General features: G+C 35.9%; 1 protein-coding gene and 1 long non-coding RNA gene across 3 annotated transcripts in view; one reads left to right on the top strand and one right to left on the bottom strand.

Moving 5' to 3' along the window:
• Positions 1 to 24,819, top strand: part of LOC122976553 (titin-like) — a 326,074-nt gene that overhangs the window by 31,967 nt on the left and 269,288 nt on the right. The window contains exons 19-30 of one of the 2 annotated variants that reach the window (XM_044345108.1): positions 131 to 217; positions 714 to 830; positions 6,162 to 6,188; positions 6,666 to 6,689; positions 11,749 to 11,775; positions 12,003 to 12,026; positions 13,106 to 13,132; positions 15,115 to 15,138; positions 18,784 to 18,810; positions 20,924 to 20,947; positions 23,334 to 23,360; positions 23,465 to 23,488. The exons of the other annotated variant lie outside the window; for it this stretch is intronic. Coding sequence (XP_044201043.1) covers positions 131 to 217; positions 714 to 830; positions 6,162 to 6,188; positions 6,666 to 6,689; positions 11,749 to 11,775; positions 12,003 to 12,026; positions 13,106 to 13,132; positions 15,115 to 15,138; positions 18,784 to 18,810; positions 20,924 to 20,947; positions 23,334 to 23,360; positions 23,465 to 23,488 — 459 coding nt within the window. The remainder of the gene's footprint in view (positions 1 to 130; positions 218 to 713; positions 831 to 6,161; positions 6,189 to 6,665; positions 6,690 to 11,748; positions 11,776 to 12,002; positions 12,027 to 13,105; positions 13,133 to 15,114; positions 15,139 to 18,783; positions 18,811 to 20,923; positions 20,948 to 23,333; positions 23,361 to 23,464; positions 23,489 to 24,819) is intronic. 2 annotated transcript variants of the gene reach the window in all.
• LOC122976576 lies at positions 11,529 to 13,175 on the bottom strand. Its single transcript, XR_006400975.1, has 2 exons — positions 13,033 to 13,175; positions 11,529 to 11,680 (listed from the first exon to the last, which is right to left on the bottom strand). It is a non-coding gene; the product is annotated as an uncharacterized LOC122976576 (long non-coding RNA).

The raw sequence follows: 24,819 nt of genomic DNA, 5'->3' as shown, positions 1-24,819 counted from the left end.
AACCAATACCAAGAGATTCTCTCCAGAGTGCATTATCAAAGATGGGATCAGCTAACGACATTGGAATACAATACAGTGTCCTTGTAAACCATTTGTTGTTTTAGTTATTTATTGTTTCTCTTTTTTGTAGGGAATCTGAAATGGACGCTCATGTTAACAGCAGTTTATATTTCGGGTGTGTGCAACATCATCAATTTCATATACAAAGGCAGAAAAGGTAAGAAGTCACAAAATATTGTATTTATTTTGATGCACTAAATATACTGTATTTTGGTGGTCTGATATAAATCAAATCTTTGACTTGAATTTACATTCTTTATATTTCTTTAGGTGTGGTATATTAATATTTATGTAAATTTGACTGATAATGTTAATCTAGTTGTGCATCATACATATTCAAGTTCTTTCAAGAATGTGATTCTACCAACAATATTAGTCCTGATGATGTATTTTCATGCTAAGAGACAGGAAGTTTCTATCCTCATGCAAACATCCACAACCACAACCAATACCAAGAGATTCTCTCCAGATGTTTGATGAATCTGCATAAAAGGATGTTTCAGGGTCGACTTGTTGTATTAGTGGTTAAAGCTCATAACAAATAACTGCTGGTGGGATCAGCTAAGATGGGATCAGCTAACGACATTGGAATACAATACAGTGTCCTTGTAAACCATTTGTTGTTTTAATTATTTACTCATTCATTTTTATAGGGGATCTGACCTGGATGTTCAACTTCATACCAGTATGTATGCTGGTTGGTTTCATCATCATCATCATCTATTTAATATACAAAGGCATCACCTTTTTCAGACGCAAACGAAGAGAAGGTAAGACGTCACAAAATATTGTGGTTTTTTTGATGCACTAAATATTCTGTATTTTGATGGTCTGATATACATCAAATCTGTTTCTGGCTGTTTCAGGGTCGACTTGTTGTCTTAGTGGTTAAAGTTCATAGCAAATAACTGCAACATCACTAACTTTCATGTCTCCATCTACACTACTGAAGGCAAAAATGTTCATTAAGTAAGCTTACTTTGACTGTAAAATCACTGTGTCTGAATACATTTTACAAACAAAAAAGTACATGTTGAACAATAACAAAAAATGGCTTTTGTACAGAAAACTGTAAATAAGGAACAAAAGTCAGAACAAGATAGCAATTATACAATTAAATTGTAGTACAATGTAGCGTCCTCGGTGCTAACCAAAAGTTGTAATAAGACACTAACATCTAACTAGGTCTGATGAGCGGTTGTCTTGAATATTTCAGGGAGTAAATTAATGTATGATTTAACATTGACAATTTATTGCCTCAAAACTTATACACAATAATACACAAGACTTGATGAAATTTCCTACACAAAGATGTGATTTTTAATGTTAATGATTTGGGTAAAGTCATGGGATTTATGAGGATATTTCACAAGAAGAGTGACATTCTCCTCTCCAACTGACAGGGGGAGAGAGAGAATGGGAGGGGGGGTTGGAGTGCCACATTGCACTTTACAATGTAAACCAATGAATAACCAAAAAATAACTCCGGCATACACGATCCTAAGAGACCCAAACCTTTTGTGCTTGGAAAGAGTCCCGCCCTGAACACATCCATGTGTCAATATTGGATCTGAGTCATAGCGCCACCTACTGGCAACAGGAAGTTACATGTTTTACACTTTGACGCCCTGTGGGTAGCACGGCGATCGGTTCCACTTACTCAGAATAGCCTCAAGACCTTGGAGATCGTATATTATGAAGTTGGTGACTTTTCCAAAGGTATTGCCATGACTTCGCAGTGAATTTCGATGTCTCGCCATGAAATTTCAAAGCCTTATAACTTGACTCCACATGGTCTGATCTTTTCCAAATTTCATATGCTTCTTAAGAGTCCTGGTCTGAAGACATGTAAAGGCCCATATTTAGTGACAGTCATAGCGCCACCTACTGGCAACAGGAAGTATTAAGCGCCACTCTTTTGCAAACTACTCCTAGCAGGTTAGTCAGAAACACATAAAATTTGGTAAGCCAAGGTGTAAGACCTTGATGACGATAGCTTCTGAAGCCTTTGCGTTTTCATCGAAAGCCGTTGCTATGGCAACACATTGTTCGCCACAAAATACGAAGCTGTTTTTAAGGGCCAAGACATGCTTGAAAACTCACAAAACTTTGCACACACATGGCAGGTCTTACAGTCTATAATATCGTATTGGTGGCTGGCACAAGTGTGGCAGAATGGCTCTACAGCGCCCCCTACCATATGTCAACAAAGCAGCCCCCATGCCACGTTAAATCTACATGTATGAAAATTGGTACACACATGCATCATGCCAGGGCGCACAAAAAAGTCTCTGGGACCCATAGCTGAAACCCAACAGGCAGTGGGCCATTTTGAATTTAGTGGTCAATTTTGGCGATTTCACGTCTTGTATTTTAACGAACTCCTCCTACAGAATTCATCATAACGACTTCAAAATCAGTGTGTGTCATCTAGACTAGTTTGTGATCAAAAGTTATTAAAAGATTTAGTTATTGTTGAAGCGTGTGGCTGTGGCGCGGCGTTGACTTTTGATGTTTCGCCATTCCAGAGGAAATTGCTATAATTTTAGTGTAAATGCTCCAATCTGCCCCAAACTTTCCATGTTTGATAAGAGTCCCAGCCTGAACACCTCTACATGACAATATTCAATCAGTAATGCAAACTGGCTCCATAGCGCCCCCTATGAAATTTCAAGGAAGCAGCCCAAGCAGCAGGCAAAATATTGGACAAAGGAAGTGATATTTATCTCCTTCTTGCACTGTCTGAAAACAGCCTTAGTCTGAACACATCTACATGCGAGTGACAGAAGCCCTTCGATTGCGCCACACAGCGACGTACGCAAGGGTGCGAGGGCCCAATCATCGCTGCTTGCAGCTTTAATTAGGGCCTGAGCCCAAAGGGGCGAAGACCACATTGTATTTCGTGTGTTTATTTCTTTCTTATTATTCTTTCTTTATTAATATGCCACTTCAACCCTAAATTTGACCCACTAAACATGCTCAAAAGCTCACCAAATTTGGCACGCACATCAGGTCTGGTGAAAAATTTGATAAAATGTAAAAATTAACCCCCAAAGTGCCAAAATGTGCTCAAGAGCGCCACCTATGTATCTAAAATGGCCGCTGACACCCCTGACCTAAATCCAACAGGAAGTCCGCAGTTCACCCATGAAAGTATGACTTTGCGCCTATTTTGGACTTTGAATAAACGCTATCTCCTCCTAGGGTGTTAATGGTATCGGCTTCAAACTTTAATACTTTAAGACTTATCACACTGTGCTGAACAAAAGTTATAAAAAATTTGTAATAACTCGAACGGTTTAGATCTAGTAAGCCCTGAAAGTTGGAGTGCAGCATCACACCTTACAATGTAAACCAATGGGGATGCAATCTCTGGGCATGGACTTTGTGCCAAACTGGGGCATCTGACGTCTAAACTATAAGTCTGACCACTTTCAAACCTGTATCAATGGACTCACGACGAAACTTCCTACAAAAAATGTGATTTTTTAATGTAAGATTTGGCCAAAGTCATGGGATTTATGAGGATATTTCACAAGAAGAGTACTCTGAAATCCTTCTCTCCAGCTGAGAGGGAGAGAGAGAGAATGGGAGGGGGGGATGGGTAAAATAAGACCTGTCAGTCCAGGTCTGAAAACATCTACATGCCTGTGACAGAAGCCCTTGGACTGCGCCACACTCCAGTTACTTAGTGTTTCTACACATCTGACAGCAGTGTTCAATCCTTACTTTTTTTCAAAGAGTACATGTGTTCCTAAATGAAAAAAAATTAGGAGCACACATATAACTTTAGGAGCACACTGAAAAATGTTCAAGTAACAGTTTCTTAAAGAAAACAATTCATTACATACATATTTACAATTTATCACATACATATTTAAACTCTGCGTGTGTGTGTATGTGTATGCAAATCACAATTTATGTTTTTTTTTAGGGGTGCTCGATTATGGCAAAAATCATAATCACGATTATCTTGTTCAATATTGGATCACAATTATTTAACATGATTACTTTTTGACTGTCATTTTTGCCAATTGCCGATGTTGATATATGCACATATTTTTCCCCCACTTGGCTGAGGAGACTATTACACATGTAATCATACATTGTACTAATTATCAAGAAAGACTATAGCCTATATGAGGGAAGAACTTTAATGCTGAGCTACTGAAGTCCAGTCTTCCTAAGTTCTTCCTTCATATATTGTCTTTCTTGATCAAAGTATAATCTATGCTTGCATGCATAATAGCCTCCTCAGCCAGCTGGTAAAAATATGTACAGATATCAACAATCGGCTACAATGAGTTGGAAATATCAACATATTGAATATCGGCAAAAATCCAATGTCATGCATCCCATGTTAAAAGTCTTTACATTCCTAAAAATAGACTTGATGAAAATTAGGAAATTAATTTGTTTTGCACACAAATTCATCAAGGGTTTTCAATTTACTAATTGAAATTCAAGTGAATGGGCACAAAACTTGCATGATTTTTATGACACAGGTGTGAGCAAGGCAGCCATGTCTCACCCTGCAGAAAATTCTCATCCTCACACAGTTGAGATTTGATGTTTTGCCATGACAGAGGAAGTTGCTATAACTTCATTGTAAATGCTCCAGTCTGCACCAAACTTTACATGTTTGATAAGACTCCCGGCCTGAACATGTCTACATGACAATATTCCATCAGTGATGCAAACTCGCTGAATAGCGCCCCCTACGAAATTTCAGTAAAGCAGCCCCAACAGCGAGCAAAACAGTGGACAAAGGAAGTGATGTTTATCTCCTTCTTGCACTGTCTGAAAACATCCCGGGTCTGAAGGCATCTACATGCCTGTCACAGAAACCCTTCGATTGCACCACAGCCCGACGTGCACAAGGGCGCGAAGGCCCGTTCAACGCTGCTTGCAGCTTTAATTTTTTCTTTGTTTACATGCTCACACACGTCTGCTGTGTTGGGAATGCTGCTGCGGTAGAAAGAAGAGCGCACGTATCTCCCTCAACATAACAGGTGCACCACGTATATGCGCCCCATTGTGGGAACAACATGTAATTACATCTCTAAATCACATCTATGTATCTCTCAGATCAGACAATTTTCATGTCTCAATATATTTTAGGGAAATATGCCAATAATTTGTTTGTTTTTTTAGTGTAAAAAGAAAGAAGACAACAACAGAAAGAGAAAATAATAATATATATTAAACATACATGATACTATTCGGTCATAGGAGTGGCAAAAATTGTATTTAAGAGGTGAAGCGTCGACCATGGACCGCAACGTCCCTGGTTCATGTTTGATTGGGGACCTTTATTGCTTGTTCTTCCCCATCTGTCTCTCCCCCATCCCTCATTTTCTATCATCTCTTCACTGATACTAATCAATAACCAATAAAAGCATAGAATGCCCAACAAGTTATCACTTAAAATCTGAATGGTGTAATCTTTGGAATAATGAGATAACCTGCATCCTGTGATGTGAGTGTTCGTGGGGGAATGTGAGGTCTGAGAAGTTTTGACAGGTCAGGAGGTAATAGGTAGCAGTTTGTAGTCTGACTTGAATGAAACTGTAAACCAGTGAATCAGAAGAATTGTAGCAGTGGCATTATTGCATTATAGCAGCTGGATCTATTCAATAGTACAGAATACAAGACCTGAATGCAGCTGTACTGCAGAGACTGTGTGTTGTCACTAAACTAAAACATATGACTCATTACATTTTCTTTGGCTGATTCTTCCTCACCTCTGAGAACATTGTCAGAGTATTAGGAAAACCCATCTCTCATGACTCTACACATATTGTCCACGCTGTTAATACTATTGATATTGTTATATTTGTTAATGAGAAGCTGTGTTTGTAAAGGCCACCTTCAACATCTGTAATTAATTCAGGTATTTAATCTCTACAACTTTCTCAACTAAACAAAACCACCAGATAAAAGAGCAGTTATGAATGTTACAAATGTATTATTAATACCCATGTTGCACAAGTTTGACATTCACAAAAGCAAATGTAACTTATAAAACCTAATTATGAAACAAAACATGATTAATGAAGAATTCCAGTGAGTTAACACACACTTATTCATCTTCAATACAGACGAAGCTGCTGAAAGGGCAAGACAAGGTAAGATAGAACATTTTGACATTGGTCACCTATTTGTCTTTAATAATTTTGGAGTTTTTAACATGACAATATTTTAAATAATGTTCTGTTTTCATACATCCAGCACTTAAAAGTGATTAATATCTAAACTTTTACAAACAAAAGCAGTGTTTCAAATGCATTCAATATACTTTTTTAAAAAATCAATTAAATAAAAAAGTCTCAAATTGGACACATTGTTAGTTGTTGTTGATTTAGTAATGTGATGTTTTCCTAACAAACAAATGAAGTTTTACAGTCATCAATCATACTGCTGTTAGTTTTAACAGATCAAATTAAAACATGTATTCTGACAAATAGATTTATCTGCAACTAAATACTGACAAAGACATATCAGACCAACATTTGTTTGAATAGGAGCAGTTAAAAAACTTCTAAAATGGATTCACTGTGTGATAGATGCATCATGGTTGTGACAATTCTTTATTCATTTCACAGAGTATCTTCAATGGAAGAAAAAGGGTAAGAACAACAAATTTTTTCTTGAACCGTTATAACTGCAGTAAACTAGAAGTTTGACTGTCTGACAGATGTATTGTGGTTGTGACAATTCTTTTATCATTTAATACTGATCTCAACAATTTCTGAGGTCCATAAAACATCCACCCAGGACCTGGAAACTCTCAATCTATTTAATGGAAATATGACAATAATTAGTTGATTTTTTAGTGTCAAATCACAAAAAACAAAAAAACAATTACAGAAAGAGAAAATAATAAAAACATACGTTATATTAAACATACATGATACTATTCAGTTATAGGAGTGGCAAAAATTGGATTTAAGAGGTGAAGCGTCGACCATGAACCACAACGTCCCTGATTCATGTTTGATTAGGGACCTTTATTGCTTGTTGTTCTCCATCTCTCTCTCCCCCCGTCCGTCATTTTCTGTCATCTCTCCACTGATAATAATCAATAAAAGTATAGAACACCCAAAAAGTTATTACTTAAATAAAATGGATGTAATCTTTGGACAATGAGATAACCTGCATCCTGTGATGTGAGTGTTCGTGGGGGAATGTGAGGTCTGAGAAGTTTTGACAGGTCAGGAGGTAATAGGTAGCAGTTTGTAGTTTGACTTGAATGAAACCGTAAATCAGTGAATCAGAAGAATTGTAGCAGCTGCATTTTGGATTTATTGGATCTTTTTAATAGTACAGAATACAAGACCTGAATGACCATGAATGAGAATTTCTGCATCTGACTGTGTTAGAAATGGGTGAACTTGGACGATGTGTCAGAGGTGGAAGAAAACTACTTTAGTGATGTTGCTGATGTTTCCCTCAAATCTAAGATAAATGTAATTACAGGCTTCTTTATCTCTTCTGCTTAGTGGCAACATCAGTTCAATCAGGAGAGACTCAGTTTTTCATATGTGAATGTTATTTATTGAACATGCATGATAGATGAAAGTGAGAGTCTTTGGCGATTAGACCCCATTGTGAATGTCATCATATATAAAAGGGGGGAGGTGAAGGTGTGATTAGAATAGGATAACCCCCCAATGGAGTGGATACAAACCAACCCAAATATTTGATCCTTACCTTACTGGCAGGGAAGGATTCTAGTGAGATATGCAAAAAGTAAAATTAGACAGAATGCAGTGATAATAAATGTTTATGACAATGTAATCATTACACTTGAATGAATGGAAGATAAAAAAGTTGATAGAAGAGAGTGAGTTAGTGATCACTAGAAGAGTGGTGGGTGCTGTGAGGTCTACAGACCATGCTCTGATGCACATTTTATAAGGAGGGAAGAGAGAGGATAGCCTGAAAGCAGAGTGAAATGACCCATAGATATGACATAGCATTTAACCATGCATGAGATTACCAGATTATGGCCTAAGAGATCTTTGATTTGCGAGAACAGTGCTGACGTCGGACGATGAAGATGTGTAGGCAGAGGGTGACCGCCGACCCAGTTGTAGCAGGGAGGCAGATGAAATACCTTGGGTGGGGGTGGAAGTAGCTGCCACAACCTAAAAGTAAGCCCTGAATAATGCTAATTTAAATGAAATTCAGCGGCAGATGCTAGGCTACGATGAAGCTGTGTCGCTGCTGCTATTGGATAGATGTGACCAGCTGATGTGAGCAACTGATATCTCGATCAACGACCCTGGCAGGGCGACCAGGGAATACTGAGTAACAGATGCATTAGAGATGTGAATGCAGGATGATAACACACATGAGAAATAAAACTACGGCCTACGCATGCAAAGACAGTCTTCCTGACTGAACTTATCTAAAGCTTCATACATAGGAGAACAAGTGAGTGAAGTAGAGATAATGTTTATTCTACGGATGATAGAGATAATTAAAGCTGCAAGCAGCGTTGAACGGGCCCTCGTGCCTTTGCGCACGTCGGACCGTGGCGCAGTCGGAGGGATTCTGTCACGGGCATGTAGATGTCTTCAGACCCAGAGTGTTTTCAGACAGTGTAAGAAGGAGATAAACATCACTTCCTTTGTCCACTATTTTGCCTGCAGCTGGGGCTGCTTTGCTGCAATTTCGTTGGGGGCGCTTTTCAGCCAGTTTGCATCACTGATGGAATATTGTCATGTAGACATGTTCAGGCCAGGACTCTTATCAAACATGTAAAGTTTGGTACAGACTGGAGTATGTACAATAAAGTTATAGCAACTTCCTCTGTCATGGTGAAACATCAAATCTCAACGGTAACAGAGATGAAAGCACATCTTACCTCGATGTCGGTGTGACCAAGTAGGAAGAGCCAAGCTCAAGCAGGCTGTAGTAAGCTTGCATGATGACACGTCATCAGGCCATCACAATGCCCAGTAATTGAGCCACCAGTAGCACCAATCACGTCAATAAAATGGCGTTTTCTGGGACTTTCTGGAAGCTGACGAATCACAAAGCCTGTCTCCACGGCTCTGGGAATCTGCCTGATTGCACTTCATGTCTGTCGTACGTTTAAATGTACGATGCCACGAGTACTTGCTGGACAAAAACGTGTAACTTTAGTTGTCTGTTATCAAACATTGCATGAAGGAGTTAAATATCATTTCCTGTGTCCACTATATGGTGCTAGAAAACACGCATTAAATAAACATCATGTCGCTGCATATCAACTGTAGAGCACACCTTGAAAATTTCATGTGAATCAGATGATGTTTGTCATATAAGGCTGACTTGCTCACAGTTGTGTAATCAAAATTGTGCACCTTTAACACTTTTAACCCACATGACCTGGTCAAAGTTTTATTGAAATGTCTACTGTCACAGGGCTCTACAGTGCAAGTATTTCACTCGCATTTGTACCTAAAAATAGATATGTGTGAAGTGGAGAAATAATTTACTCGCACACTGTGTGACTACAAATTACAACCATAAGACTATATGAAATGCTAGAGGGATTTAAAGTTGAAAGGACAGATACAGAAAGTGGCGACGCTAATAAGGCTAATGGAGCGTTAGCTGCAGCATGACCGGAAGGAAGCATAACCAGTTAGCCTCCGCTCGGCTCTTAGCTAGCCCCGGCTCTCTGTATGGATCCAACCGGACCACCGAGCCCCGGTTTGTTACACAGGTTAAAGTGGGAAGAACCAGCGGGCCTGTCGGTCAGTTAAGTGAAGTGAAGCCTGCAGAAGAAACACCAGGACCATCAGGGTGAAACAGTCCGTGGAGGAGTTGCTGTGTTCGGCTGCACAGATAGGAAATCCCTCGGCTGACAGGATGTACCACTCTGTTTGAAAAAACCTCTTATTCTCCTCTTTTTGGGTTATAACAGCGGTTGGCAACTAGCATATTTGGTACATTACTGCCACCCTCCGCTTCAGACTGTAGACCAAATATTAAATCCTACACATCAACCCTGTCTGTCTAATAAACTAAAAAAAAAAACCCAAAAAAACTGCTACTCCACCCACTTGGCAGGTTCATTAAAGTTTTAATGCTGAGCTCCAGAACTCTAGTCTTCCTGAGTTCTTCCTTTCGGCAATCACCAAAAATGATAGTCAAAAAGTAATCGTGTTAAATAATCATGATGTCAATATCAAGCAAAACTAATTGTAATTATGCTTCTTGCCATAATCAAGCACCCCTAAAGAGAACATAAACTTTGATTTACATACACACACACAAAGCATTTAAATATGTATGTGATAAATTGTCGTCTTTAATAAACAGTTACTTGAACATTTTTCAGTGTGCTCCTAAATTTCTATGTGTGCTCCCAATTTTTTTTATTTAGGAAGACATGAAATCCTCAACAAAAAAGTAAGCATTGAACACTGCTGTCAGGTGTGTAGAGACAATAAGTAACTGCAGCTGGACACAGAAAAATACTCATATATTTGAATGGAGTGTGTGAGCGAACCGCTGGGTGCTTGGGCCCTAATAAAGGAAAAATTGCAGTACAGAGCTACAAATTTTAGTTTTGATGTTATTTTTTTTGCAGCACTTTAATCACTAAACTGTCATTCTCACTCCATTTTTTCCCTTCCCCTCATAGGTCATCCCCACTACTGAATTATACATATAAGACTCATAATTATTGTAAAATAAATGATAATAACACCAAACTTCATACAAAGTTTGTATATAATGTACTGTATGTATATAGACCTTTCTGCTGTATCCGAGTGGCGTCTGCACATAGTAGTTTGAGAACGTAACTCACCAATACAACGACCAGCGTGACGAAGGATGCATTCAGCAGCATGACCACTGAGTTGAGACGACTGCGCTGAAATGTCAACTGAGAAGGGAACAAATTCAAAGTTTGACAGCTAAGTCGTGATTGGCAGTTGGAGATCGTGGAGGAAACTGACTAGAGTAACGTCCCTTATCAGCTGATACGAAAGCTGGAGAAACAAGGGAGAGAGAGAGAGAGGAGTTGGAATGAATAAATGGTTAAAGATAGTCTTACTGCCTGAATTTACGCTAAACTCCATAAGACAACTTCCTAATCAGAGCTCAAAATGTAAAGTAGAGGTTCAATGATAAACACACTGAAAGGCACCAGAGACAGTCTGCCTTTCTGTATCTGTATGTCTGAAGTCTTTGAAGCCATAAAAAAGTCTTGAAGGTTCGATATTTAAAAGGTCAAGACCAGGCGAGTCATCAGCTGTACTGCAGAGACTGCGTGTTGTCACTAAACTAAAACGTATGACTCATTACATTTTCTTTGGCTGATTCTTCCTCACCTCTGACAACATTGTCAGAGTATTAGGAAAACCCATCTCTCATGACTCTACACATATTGTCCACTCTGTTAATACTATTAATATTGTTCTATTTGTTAATGAGAACCTGTGTTTGTAAAGGCCACCTTCAACATCTGTAATTAATTCAGGTATTTAATCTCTACAACTTTCTCAACTAAACAAAACCACCAGATAAAAGAGCAGTTATGAATGTTACAAATGTATTATTAATACCCATGTTGCACAAGTTTGACATTCACAGAAGAAAATGTAACTTATAAAACCTGATTATGAAACAAAACATGATTAATGAAGAATTCCAGTAACACACACTTATTCATCTTCAATACAGGAGAAGCTGATGAAAGGAAATGGCAAGGTAAGATAGAACATTTTCACATTGGTCACCTATTTATATACAGTCTATGGTTTTAACAGATAAAATTAAAACATGTATTCTGACAAATAGATTTATTTGCAACTAAATACTGACAAAGACATATCTGACCAACATTTTCTGAACAGCAGCAGTTAAAAAACTTCTAATATGGATTCACTGTGTGATAGATGCATCATGGTCGTGACAATTCTTTATTTATTTCACAGAGTTCCTAGAAAGGTTGGATGAGGGTAAGAACAACTAATTTTTTTTTTCTTGAACTGTTATAACTGCAGTAAACTAGAAGTTTGACTGTCTGACAGATGTATTGTGGTTGTGACAATTCTTTTATCATTTAATACTGATCTCAACAATTTCTGAGGTCCATAAAACATCCACCCAGGACCTGGAAACTCTCAATCTAGTTAATGGAAATATGACAATAATTAGTTTATTTTTTAGTGTCAAATCACAAGAAAGAAAGAAGACAATTACAGAAAGAGAAAATAATAAGAACATACATTATATTAAACATACATGATACTATTCAGTTATAGGAGTGGCAAAATTTGGATTTGAGAGGTGAAGCGTCGACCATGAACCACAACGTCCCTGATTCATGTTTGATTAGGGACCTTTATTGATTGTTGTTCTCCATCTCTCTCTAAATGTAAATTAAATTACAGGCTTCTTTATCTCTTCTGCTTCGTGGCAACATCAGAAGACAACTTCCTAATCAGAGCTGAAAATATAAAGTAGAGGTTCATTGATAAACACACTGAAAGGCACCAGAGACAGTCTGCCTGTCTGTATCTGTATGTCTGAAGTCTTTGAAGCCATAAAAAAGCCTTGAAGGTTCGATATTTAAAAGGTCAAGACCAGGCGAGTCTTCAGCTGTACTGCAGAGACTGTGTGTTGTCACTAAACTAAAACGTATGACTCATTACATTTTCTTTGGCTGATTCTTCCTCACCTCTGACAACATTGTCAGAGTATTAGGAAAACCCATCTCTCATGACTCTACACATATTGTCCACTCTGTTAATACTATTAATATTGTTATATTTGTTAATGAGAAGCTGTGTTTGTAAAGGCCACCTTCAACATCTGTAATTAATTCAGGTATTTAATCTCTACAACTTTCTCAACTAAACAAAACCACCAGATAAAAGAGCAGTTATGAATGTTACAAATGTATTATTAATACCCATGTTGCACAAGTTTGACATTCACAAAAGCAAATGTAACTTATAAAACCTAATTATGAAACAAAACATGATTAATGAAGAATTCCAGTGAGTTAACACACACTTATTCATCTTCAATACAGGAGAAGCTGCTGAAAGGATATGGCAAGGTAAGATAGAACATTTTGACATTGGTCACCTATTTGTCTTTAATAATTTAAGAGTATTTAACATGACAATGTTTTACAATGTAAAAAAGTCTCAAATTGGACACATTGTTAGTTGTTGATTTAGTAATGTGATGTTTTCCTAACAGACAAAAGAAGTTTTACAGTCATCAATTATACTGCTGTTAGTTTTAACAGATAAAATGAAAACATGTATTCTGACAAATAGATTTATTTGCAACTAAATACTGACAAAGACATATCTGACCAACATTTGTTTGAATAGCAGCAGTTAAAAAACGTCTAATATGGATTCACTGTGTGATAGATGCATCATGGTTGTGACAATTCTTCATTCATTTCACAGAGCATCTAAAATGGAGGAGAAAGGGTAAGAACAACTTTTATTTTCTTGAACTGTTATAACTGCAGTAAACTAGAAGTTTGACTGTCTGACAGATGTATTGTGGTTGTGACAATTCTTTTATCATTTAATACTGATCTCAACAATTTCTGAGGTCCATAAAACATCCACCCAGGACCTGGAAACTCTCAATCTATTTAATGGAAATATGACAATAATTAATTTAATTTTTAGTGTCAAATCACAAAAAAAGAAAGAAGACAATCACTGAAAGAGAAAATAATAAAAACACACATTATATTAAACATACATGATACTATTCAGTTATAGGAGTGGCAAAAATTGGAGTTAAGAGGTGAAGCGTCGACCATGAACCACAACGTCCCTGATTGATGTTTGATTAGGGACCTTTATTGCTTGTTGTTCTCCATCTCTCTCTAAATGTAAATTAAATTACAGGACTTCTTTATCTCTTGTGCTTAGTGGCAACATCAGAAGACAACTTCCTAATCAGAGCTGAAAATGTAAAGTAGAGGTTCATTGATAAACACACTGAAAGGCACCAGAGACAGTCTGCCTTTCTGTATCTGTATGTCTGAAGTCTTTGAAGCCATAAAAAAGCCTTGAAGGTTCGATATTTAAAAGGTCAAGACCAGGCGAGTCTTCAGCTGTACTGCAGAGACTGTGTGTTGTCACTAAACTAAAACGTATGACTCATTACATTTTCTTTGGCTGATTCTTCCTCACCTCTGAGAACATTGTCAGAGTATTAGGAAAACCCATCTCTCATGACTCTACACATATTGTCCACTCTGTTAATACTTTAATATTGTTATATTTGTTAATGAGAAGCTGTGTTTGTAAAGGCCACCTTCAACATCTGTAATTAATTCAGGTATTTAATCTCTACAACTTTCTCAACTTAACAAAACCACCAGATAAAAGAGCAGTTATGAATGTTACTAATTTATTATTAATACGCATGTTGTACAAGTTTGACGTTTACAAAAAATTGTAACTTATAAAACCTTATTATGAAACAAAACATGATTAATGAAGAATTCCAGTGAGTTAACACACACTTATTCATCTTCAATACAGGAGAAGCTGCTGAAAGCAAATGGCAAGGTAAGATAGAACATTTTCACATTGGTCACCCATTTGTCTTTAATAATTTTAGAGTATTTAACATGACAGTGTTTTAAATAATGTTCTGTTTTCATGCATCCAGCACTTAAAATGAATTAATATCTAAACTTTTACAAGCAAAAAACAGTGTTTCAAATGCATTCAATGTACTTTTTTTTTTAATCGCTGAATTTTAAAAGTCAATTAAATAAAAAAGTCTCAAATTGGACACATTGTTAGTTGTTGTTGATTTAGTAATGTGATGTTTTCCTAACAGACAAATGACGTTTTACAGTCATCAATCATACTGCTGTTAGTTTTAACAGATAAAATTAAAACATGTATTCTGACAAATAGATTTATTTGCAACTAAATACTGACAAAGGCATATCTGACCAACATTTGTTTGAATAGCAGCAGTTAAAAAACTTCTAATATGGATTCACTGTGTGATAGATGCATCATGGTTGTAACAATTCTTTATTTACTTCAGAGTATCTTGAATGGAGGAGACAGGGTAAGAACAACTATTTTTTTTCTTGAACTGTTATAACTGCAATAAACCACAAGTTTCACTGTCTGACAGATGTATTGTGGTTGTGACAATTCTTTTATCATTTCACAGAGTATCGTAGATGGTTGGATAAGGGTAAGAACAACTTTTTTTTTCTTGAACCGTTATAACTGCAGTAAACTAGAAGTTTGACTGTCTGACAGATGTATTGTGGTTGTGACAATTCTTTTATCATTTAATACTGATCTCAACAATTTCAGAGGTCCATAAAACATCCACCCAGGACCTGGAAACTCTCAATCTATTTAATGGAAATATGACAATAATTAGTTGATTTTTTAGTGTCAAATCACAAAAAAGAAAGAAGACAATTACAGAAAGAGAAAATAATAATAACATACATTATATTAAACATACATGATACTATTCAGTTATAGGAGTGACAAAAATTGGATTTAAGAGGTGAAGCGTCGACCATGAACCACAACGTCCCTGATTCATGTTTGATTAGGGACCTTTATTGTTGTTGTTCCCCATCTCTCTCTCCCCTTGTCTCTCATTTTCTGTCATCTCCTCACTGATAATAATCAGTAAAATCATAGAATGCCAAAAATGTATTTCTTGAATAAAATCTGAATTGTGTAATCTTTGGAATAATGAGATAACCTGCATCCTGTGATGTGAGTGTTCGTGGGGGAATGTGAGGTCTGAGAAGTTTTGACAGGTCAGGAGGTAATAGGTAGCAGTTTGTAGTCTGACTTGAATGAGACTGTAAACCAGTGAATCAGAAGAATTGTAGCAGCTACATTTTGGACTTGTTGGATCTATTTAATAATTCATTACTTCATGTGTGTGTTAAGGTCATTCTCTGGTTGCCACAGTGGGTGGGGTATTGGACAGCAGCATATGGAAATGCATATGTAGAAGAAGAGGCAATTACTCCTCAGGTGTGCTGCGTACCGGAAGAAGCACACAGTTTTTTGACCGCCGTTTAGAGGCTAATCTTTAAGCCTTTTTGTTTGTTTTCATGCAAGTTATAGGTGTAAGTGTGTGTATAGCAAAGGCTTGATTGGTACACGGTGGTAAATAAATACATCTTAAGCACAAGTCCGCAGATGTTTGATTTACTACATGGAGCCGCCGCATGATGACACGTAAATTACATATCTCATTAACAGCCCCTCACTGTGGCTTAGGTTTTTTTTGTTTGTCAAAATCAAGTCACTACAAGTACAGAACACAAGACCTGAATGACCATGAATGAGAATTTCTGCATCTGACTGTGTTAGAAATGGGTGAACTTGGGTGATGTGGCAGAGGTGGAAGAAATCTACTTTAGTGATGTTGCTGATGTGTCCCTCAAATCTAAGATAAATGAAATGATAGGGCTTTTTTATCTCTTCTGCTTTGTGGCAACATCAGAAGACAACTTCCTAATCAGAGCTGAAAATGTAAAGTAGAGGTTCATTGATAAACACACTGAAAGGCACCAGAGACAGTCTGCCTTTCTGTATCTGTATGTCTGAAGTCTTTGAAGCCATAAAAAAGCCTTGAAGGTTCGATATTTAAAAGGTCAAGACCAGGCGAGTCTTCAGCTGTACTGCAGAGACTGTGTGTTGTCACTAAACTAAAACGTATGACTCATTACATTTTTTTTGGCTGATTCTTCCTCACCTCTGACAACATTGTCAGAGTATTAGGAAAACCCATCTCTCATGACTCTACACATATTGTCCACTCTGTTAATACTATTAATATTGTTATATTTGTTAATGAGAAGCTGTGTTTGTAAAGGCCACCTTCAACATCTGTAATTAATTCAGGTATTTAATCTCTACAACTTTCTCAACTAAACAAAACCACCAGATAAAAGAGCAGTTATGAATGTTACAAATGTATTATTAATACCCATGTGGCACAAGTTTGACATTCACAAAAGCAAATGTAACTTATAAAACCTAATTATGAAACAAAACATGATTAATGAAGAATTCCAGTGAGTTAACACACACTTATTCATCTTCAATACAGGAGAAGCTACTGAAAGGACATGGCAAGGTAAGATAGAACATTTTCACATTGGTCACCTATTTGTCTTTAATAATTAAAAATATTTAACATGAAAATATTTTAAATAATGTTCAGTTTTCATGCATCCAGCCCTTAAAAGTAATTAATACATAAACCTTTAGAAGTAAAAACCAGTGTTTCAAATGCATTCATTGTACATTTTTGTTTTAATTGCTGAATTTAAAAAATCAACTGAGAAAAAAAGTCTCAAATTGGACAGTTTGTTAGTTGTTGATTTAGTAATGTGATGTTTTCCTGGCAAACAAATTAAGTTTTACAGTCATCAATCATACTGCTGTTAGTTTTAACAGATAAAATTAAAAGATGTATTCTGACAAATAGATTTATTTGCAACTAAATACTGACAAAGACATATCTGACCAACATTTGTTTGAACAGCAGCAGTTAAAAAACTTCTAATATGGATTCACTGTGTGATAGATGCATCATGGTTGTGACAATTCTTTATTTATTTCACAGTGTATCTAAAAAGGTACGATATGGGTAAGAACAACTAATTTTCTTTTTGAACCGTTGTAACTACAGTAAAGTAGAAGTTTCACTGTCTGACAGATGTATTGTGGTTGTGACAATTCTTTTATCATTTAATACTGATCTCAACAATTTCTGAGGTCCATAAAACATCCACCCAGGACCTGGAAACTCTCAATCTATTTAATGGAAATATGACAATAATTAGTTGATTTTTTAGTGTCAAATCACAAAAAATGAAAGAAGACAATTACAGAAAGAGAAAATAATAACAACATACATTATATTAAACATACATGATACTATTCAGTTATAGGAGTGGCAAAAATTGGATTTGAGAGGTGAAGCGTCGACCATGAACCACAACGTCCCTGATTCATGTTTGATTAGGGAACTTTATTGATTGTTGTTCTCCATCTCTCTCTAAATGTAAATGAAATTACAGGGCTTCTTTATCTCTTCTGCTTAGTGGCAACATCAGAAGACAACTTCCTAATCAGTGCTGAAAATGTAAAGTAGAGGTTCATTGATAAACACACTGAAAGGCACCAGAGACAGTCTGCCTTTCTGTATCTGTATGTCTGAAGTCTTTGAAGCCATAAAAAAGCCTTGAAGGTTCGATATTTAAAAGGTCAAGACCAGGCGAGTCTTCAGCTGTACTGCAGAGACTGTGTGTTGTCACTAAACTAAAACGTATGACTCATTACATTTTCTTTGGCTGATTCTTCCTCACCTCTGACAACATTGTCAGAGTATTAGGAAAAGCCATCTCTCATGACTCTACACATATTGTCCACTCTGTTAATACTATTAATATTGTTATATTTGTTGATGAGAACCTGTGTTTGTAAAGGCCACCTTCAACATCTGTAATTAATTCAGGTATTTGATCTCTACAACTTTCTCAACTAAACAAAACCACCAGATAAAAGAGCAGTTATGAATGTTACAAATGTATTATTAATACCCATGTTGCACAAGTTTGACATTCACAAAAGAAAAACTTATAAAACCTAATTATGAAACAAAACATGATTAATGAAGAATTCCAGTGAGTTAACACACACTTATTCATCTTCAATACAGGAGAAGCTGCTGAAAGGAGATGGCAAGGTAAGATAGAACATTTTGACATTGGTCACCTATTTGTCTTTAATAATTTTAGAGTATTTAACATGACAATATTTTAAATAATGTTCTATATTCATGCATCCAGCCCTTAAAAGTAATTAATGTCTAAACTTTTACAAGCAAAAACCAGTGTTTCAAATGTATTCAATGTACTTTTTTTTTATTGCTGAATTTAAAAAAATCGACTATATGAAAAAGTGAAATTGGACACATTGTCAGTTGTTGTTGATTTCATAATGTGATGTTTTCCTAACAGACAAATTAAGTTTTACAGTCATCAATCATACTGCTGTTAGTTTTAACAGATAAAGTTAAAACATGTATTCTGACAAATAGATTTATTTGCAACTAAATACTGACAAAGACATATCTGACCAACATTTGTTTGAATAGCAGCAGTTAAAAAACTTCTAATATGGATTCACTGTGTGATAGATGCATCATGGTTGTGACAATTCTTTGTTCATTTCACAGACTATGTAAAAAAGAAGAGAAAGGGTAAGCACAACTATTTTTTTTTTCTTGAACCGTTATAACTGCAGTAAACTAGAAGTTTCACTGTCTGACAGATGTATTGTGATTGTGACAATTCTTTTATCATTTAATACTGATCTCAACAATTTCTGAGGTCCATAAAACATCCACCCAGGACCTGGAAACTCTCAATCTATTTAATGGAAATATGACAATAATTAGTTGATTTTTTAGTGTCAAATCACAAAACAAGAAAGAGGATAATTACAGAAAGACAAAATAATAACAACATACATTATATTAAACATACATGATACTATTCAGTTATAGGAGTGGCAAAAATTGGAGTTAAGAGGTGAAGCGTCGACCATGAACCACAACGTCCCTGATTCATGTTTGATTAGGGACCTTTATTGATTGTTGTTCTCCATCTCTCTCTAAATGTAAATGAAATTACAGACTTCTTCATCTCTTCTGCTTAGTGGCAACATCAGAAGACAACTTCCTAATCAGAGCTGAAAATGTAAAGTAGAGGTTCATTGATAAACACACTGAAAGGCACCAGAGACAGTCTGCCTTTTTGTATCTGTATGTCTGAAGTCTTTGAAGCCATAAAAAAGTCTTGAAGGTTTGATATTTAAAAGGTCAAGACCAGGCGAATCTTCAACTGTACTGCAGAGACTGTGTGTTGTCACTAAGCTAAAACGTATGACTCATTACATTTTCTTTGGCTTCTTCCTCACCTCTGAGAACATTGTCAGAGTATTAGGAAAAGCCATCTCTCATGACTCTACACATATTGTCCACTCTGTTAATACTATTAATATTGTTCTATTTGTTAATGAGAAGCTGTGTTTGTAAAGGCCACCTTAAACATCTGTAATTAATTCAGGTATTTAATCTCTACAACTTTCTCAACTAAACAAAACCACCAGATAAAAGAGCAGTTATGAATGTTACAAATGTATTATTAATACCCATGTTGCACAAGTTTGACATTCACAAAAGAAAATGTAACTTATAAAACCTAATTATGAAACAAAACATGGTTAATGAAGAATTCCAGTGAGTTAACACACACTTATTCATCTTTAATACAGGAGAAGCTGCTGAAAGGAACTGGCAAGGTAAGATAGAACATTTTGACATTGGTCACCTATTTGTCTTTAATAACTTTAGAGTATTTAACATGGCAATATTTTAAATAATGTTCAGTTTTCCTGCATCCAGCCCTTAAAAGTAATTAATACCTAAACTTTTGCAAGCAAAAACCAGTGTTTCAAATGCATTCAGTGTACTTTTTTTTGTTAAATTGCTGAATTTTAAAAATCAGTGAAATAAAAAGTCTTAAATTGGACACATTATTAGTTGTTGTTGATTTCGTAATGTGATGTTTTCCTAACAGACAAATGAAGTTTTACAGTCATCAATCATACTGCTGTTAGTTTTAACAGATAAAATTAAAACATGTATTCTGACAAATAGATTTATTTTCAACTAAATACTGACAAAGACATCTGACCAACATTTGTTTGAATAGCAGCAGTTAAAGAACTTCTAATATGGATTCACTGTGTGATAGATGCATCATGGTTGTGACAATTTTTTATTGATTTCACAGAGCTCCTAGAAAGGTTGGATACGGGTAAGAACAACTATTTTTTTTCTTGAACCGTTATAACTGCAGTAAACTAGACGTTTGACTGTCTGACAGATGTATTGTGGTTGTGACAATTCTTTTATTATTTAATACTGATCTCAACTATTTCTGAGGTCCATAAAACATCCACCCAGGACCTGGAAACTCTCAATCTATTTAATGGAAATATGACAATAATTAGTTTATTTTCTAGTGTTACATCACAAAAAAAGAAAGAAGACAATTCCAGAAAGAGAAAATAATAACAACATACATTATATTAAACATACATGATACTATTCAGTTAACGGAGTGGCAAAAATTGGATTTAAGAGGTGAAGCGTCGACCATGAACCACAACGTCCCTGATTCATGTTTGATTAGGGACCTTTATTGATTGTTGTTCTCCATCTTTCTCTCCCCCCGTCCCTCATTTTCTGTCATCTCTTCACTGATACTAATCAATAATCAATAAAAGCATAGAACGCCCAATAAGTTTTTTCTTAAAATTTGAATGGTGTAATCTTTAGAATAATGAGATAACCTGCATCCTGTGATGTGAGTGTACGTGGGGGAATGTGAGGTCTGAGAAGTTTTGACAGGTCAGGAGGTAATAGGTAGCAGTTTGTAGTCTGACTTGAATGAAACCGTAAACCAGTGAATGATGAGTCAGAGGTGGAAGAAAACTACTTTAGTGATGTTGCTGATGTGTCCCTTGAATCTAAGATAAATGAAATTACAGGACTTCTTTATCTCCTCTTGCACTGTGACAGATTATTATTTTCTATTTATAAAGCAGAGCAGGGGAATGAAAGACATATTTTTTTACACACACATAGCAGTTCCACAGTCAAATTATAAGTCAGTAACAATATAGATAGATCATGTAACTAATAATACCAATAAATACATAAAATTTGACAAAACATAACCTTTTTTTTCCAGAAGAGAAGCTGTTTTTTGGGGTTTTCAAAAAATTGTTTGTGCAAAATGAGTGATTAACATGAAGACACATGACACAGGACAAGACAAGAGGGACAAACAACAAAACAACAACAAAAAACTGGATTAAAACTTTTAGATTTTCTTATAAATCACACGCATGTGTGTGTTTTTTGTGATTTTTCAATTTCATAGATCACTAAGGGATGCATCAAACTTTTCCACATCAATTGAAAAAAAAAGTCAAATTGGATACATAATTTGTTGTTGATTTAGTAATGTGATGTTTTCTTAACAGACAAATGAAGTTTTACAGTCATCAGTCATGCTGCTGTTAGTTTTAACAGATAAAATTAAAACAAGTATTCTGACAAATAGATTTATTTGCAACTAAATACTGACAAAGACATATCTGACCAACATTTGTTTGAATAGCAGCAGTTAAAAAACTTCTAATATGGATTCACTGTGTGATAGATGCATCATAATTGTGACAATTCTTTGTTTATTTCACAGAGCATCCTGAATGGAGGAGAGAGGGTAAGAATAATTTTTTTTTCTTGAACCGTTATAACTGCAGTAAAGTAGAAGTTTCACTGTCTGACAGATGTATTGTGGTTGTGACAATTCTGATCTCAACAATTTCTGAGGTCCATAAAACATCCACCCAGGACCTGGAAACTCTCAATCTATTTAATGGAAATATGACAATAATTAGTTGATTTTTTAGTGTCAAATCAGGAAGACGATTACAGAAAGAGAAAATAATAACAACATACGTTATATTAAACATACATGATACTATTCAGTCATAGGAGTGGCAAAAATTGGATTTAAGAGGTGAAACGTCAACCATTATTGATTGTTGTTCTCCATCTCTCTCTAAATGTAAATGAAATTACAGGGCTTCTTTATCTCTTCTGCTTAGTGGCAACATCAGAAGACAACTTCTTAATCAGAGCTGAAAATGTAAAGTAGAGGTTCATTGATAAACACACTGAAAGGCACCAGAGACAGTCTGCCTTTTTGTATCTGTATGTCTGAAGTCTTTGAAGCCATAACAAAGCCTTGAAGGTTCGAGAGAAAATAATAACAACATACATTATATTAAACATACATGATACTATTCAGTTATAGGAGTGGCAAAAATTGGATTTGAGAGGTGAAACGTCGACCATGAACCACAACGTCCCTGGCTCACGTTCGATTAGGGACCTTTATTGATTGTTGTTCTCCATCTCTCTCTGAATGTAAATGAAATTACAGGCTTCTTTATCCACCACCAGATAAAAGAGCAGTTGTGAATGTTACAAATGTATTTTTAATACCCATGTTACACAAGTTTTACATTCACAAAAGAAAATGTAACTTATGATGAAACTTATGAAAGAAAACATGATTAATGAAGAATTCCAGTGAGTTAACACACACTTATTCATCTTCAATACAGGAGAAGCTGCTGAAAGGAGAAGGAAAGGTAAGATAGAACATTTTGACTTTGGTCACCTATTTGTCTTTAATAATTTAAGAGTATTTAACATGACAATGTTTTACAATGACAATTCTTTATTTATTTCACAGAGTTCCTAGAAAGGTTGGATAAAGGTAAGAACAACTATGTTTTTTCTTAGACCATTAGAACTGCAGTAAAGTAGAGGTTTCACTGTCTGACAGATGTATTGTGGTTGTGACAATTCTTTTATCATTTAATACTGATCTCAACAATTTCTGAGGTCCATAAAACATCCACCCAGGACCTGAAAACTCTTAATCTATTTAATGGAAATATGACACTAATTAGTTGATTTTTTAGTGTCAAATCACAAAACAAGAACAAAGACAATTACAGAAAGAGACAATAATTAAAGTTGTAAGCAGCGTTGAATGGGCCTTCACACCCTTGAGCACATTGGGGCGCGGTGCAGTCCAAGGGCTTCTGTCACGGGCATGTAGATGTCTCCAGACCTGGGCTGACAGGTCTGACTTTACAAACGTGAAGTTTGGTGCAGACTGGAGTATGTACAATCAAGTTATAGCAATTTCCTCTGTCATGGCGAAACATCAAATCTCAACGGTGTGAGGATGACAATTTTCTGCAGGATGAGACATGTCTGTCTTGCTCACCCCTGTGTCAAAAAAATTATGTTTTGGGCCCTTTCACTGTAATTTCAATTAATAATTTGAAAACTGTTGATGAGTTTGTGTCTAAAAGAAATTCACTTCCTAATTTTCATCAAGTCTATTTTTAGAAAAGTAAAGACTTTTGACCCACATGACCTGGTCAAAGTTTGATTGAAATGTGTACTGTCAGGTGTGGAGAGACAATAAGTAACTGCAGCTGGACACAGAAAAGTACTCATATATTTGAATGGAGAGTGTGAGCGAACCTACACCTTTTTGAACATTTACTGCTTCCACATAGTTTTAGATACAAACTTCATTTGAACTTTAAATGAGTCACGAGACTTTGACCTACAAATCTTGAATTTACATGTGTTTTCTATCCTTTACTGTTTGGGGTGTGGCACAGTCCAAGGGCTTCTGTCACAAGCATGTAGATGTTGTCAGACCTGGGCTGACAGGTCTGACTTTACAAACATGTAAAGTTTGATGCAGATTGGAGCATGTACAATGAACTCATAGCAACTTCCTGTGTCATGACAAAACATCAAAACTCAACGGTGTGAGGATGACAATTTTCTGCAGGGTGAGACATGTCTGTCTTGCTAACAACTGTGCCATCAAAATTATGCGAGTTTTGGACCATTTCACTTGAATTTCAATTAATAAACAGAAAATTCTTGATGAGTTTGTGTCTAAAAGAAATTCACTTCCTAAGTTTCATCAAGTCTACTTTTAGAAAAGTAGACTTTTAACCCACATGACCTGATCAAAATTTGATTGAAATGTGTACTGTCAGGTGTGTAGAGACAATA

The sequence above is a fragment of the Thunnus albacares genome, chromosome 24, assembly GCF_914725855.1.
Source record: "Thunnus albacares chromosome 24, fThuAlb1.1, whole genome shotgun sequence".
NCBI lineage: Eukaryota > Metazoa > Chordata > Actinopteri > Scombriformes > Scombridae > Thunnus > Thunnus albacares.
Note: the sequence above shows the minus strand (reverse complement) of the source record. Positions and strands in the feature narration are given on the sequence as shown.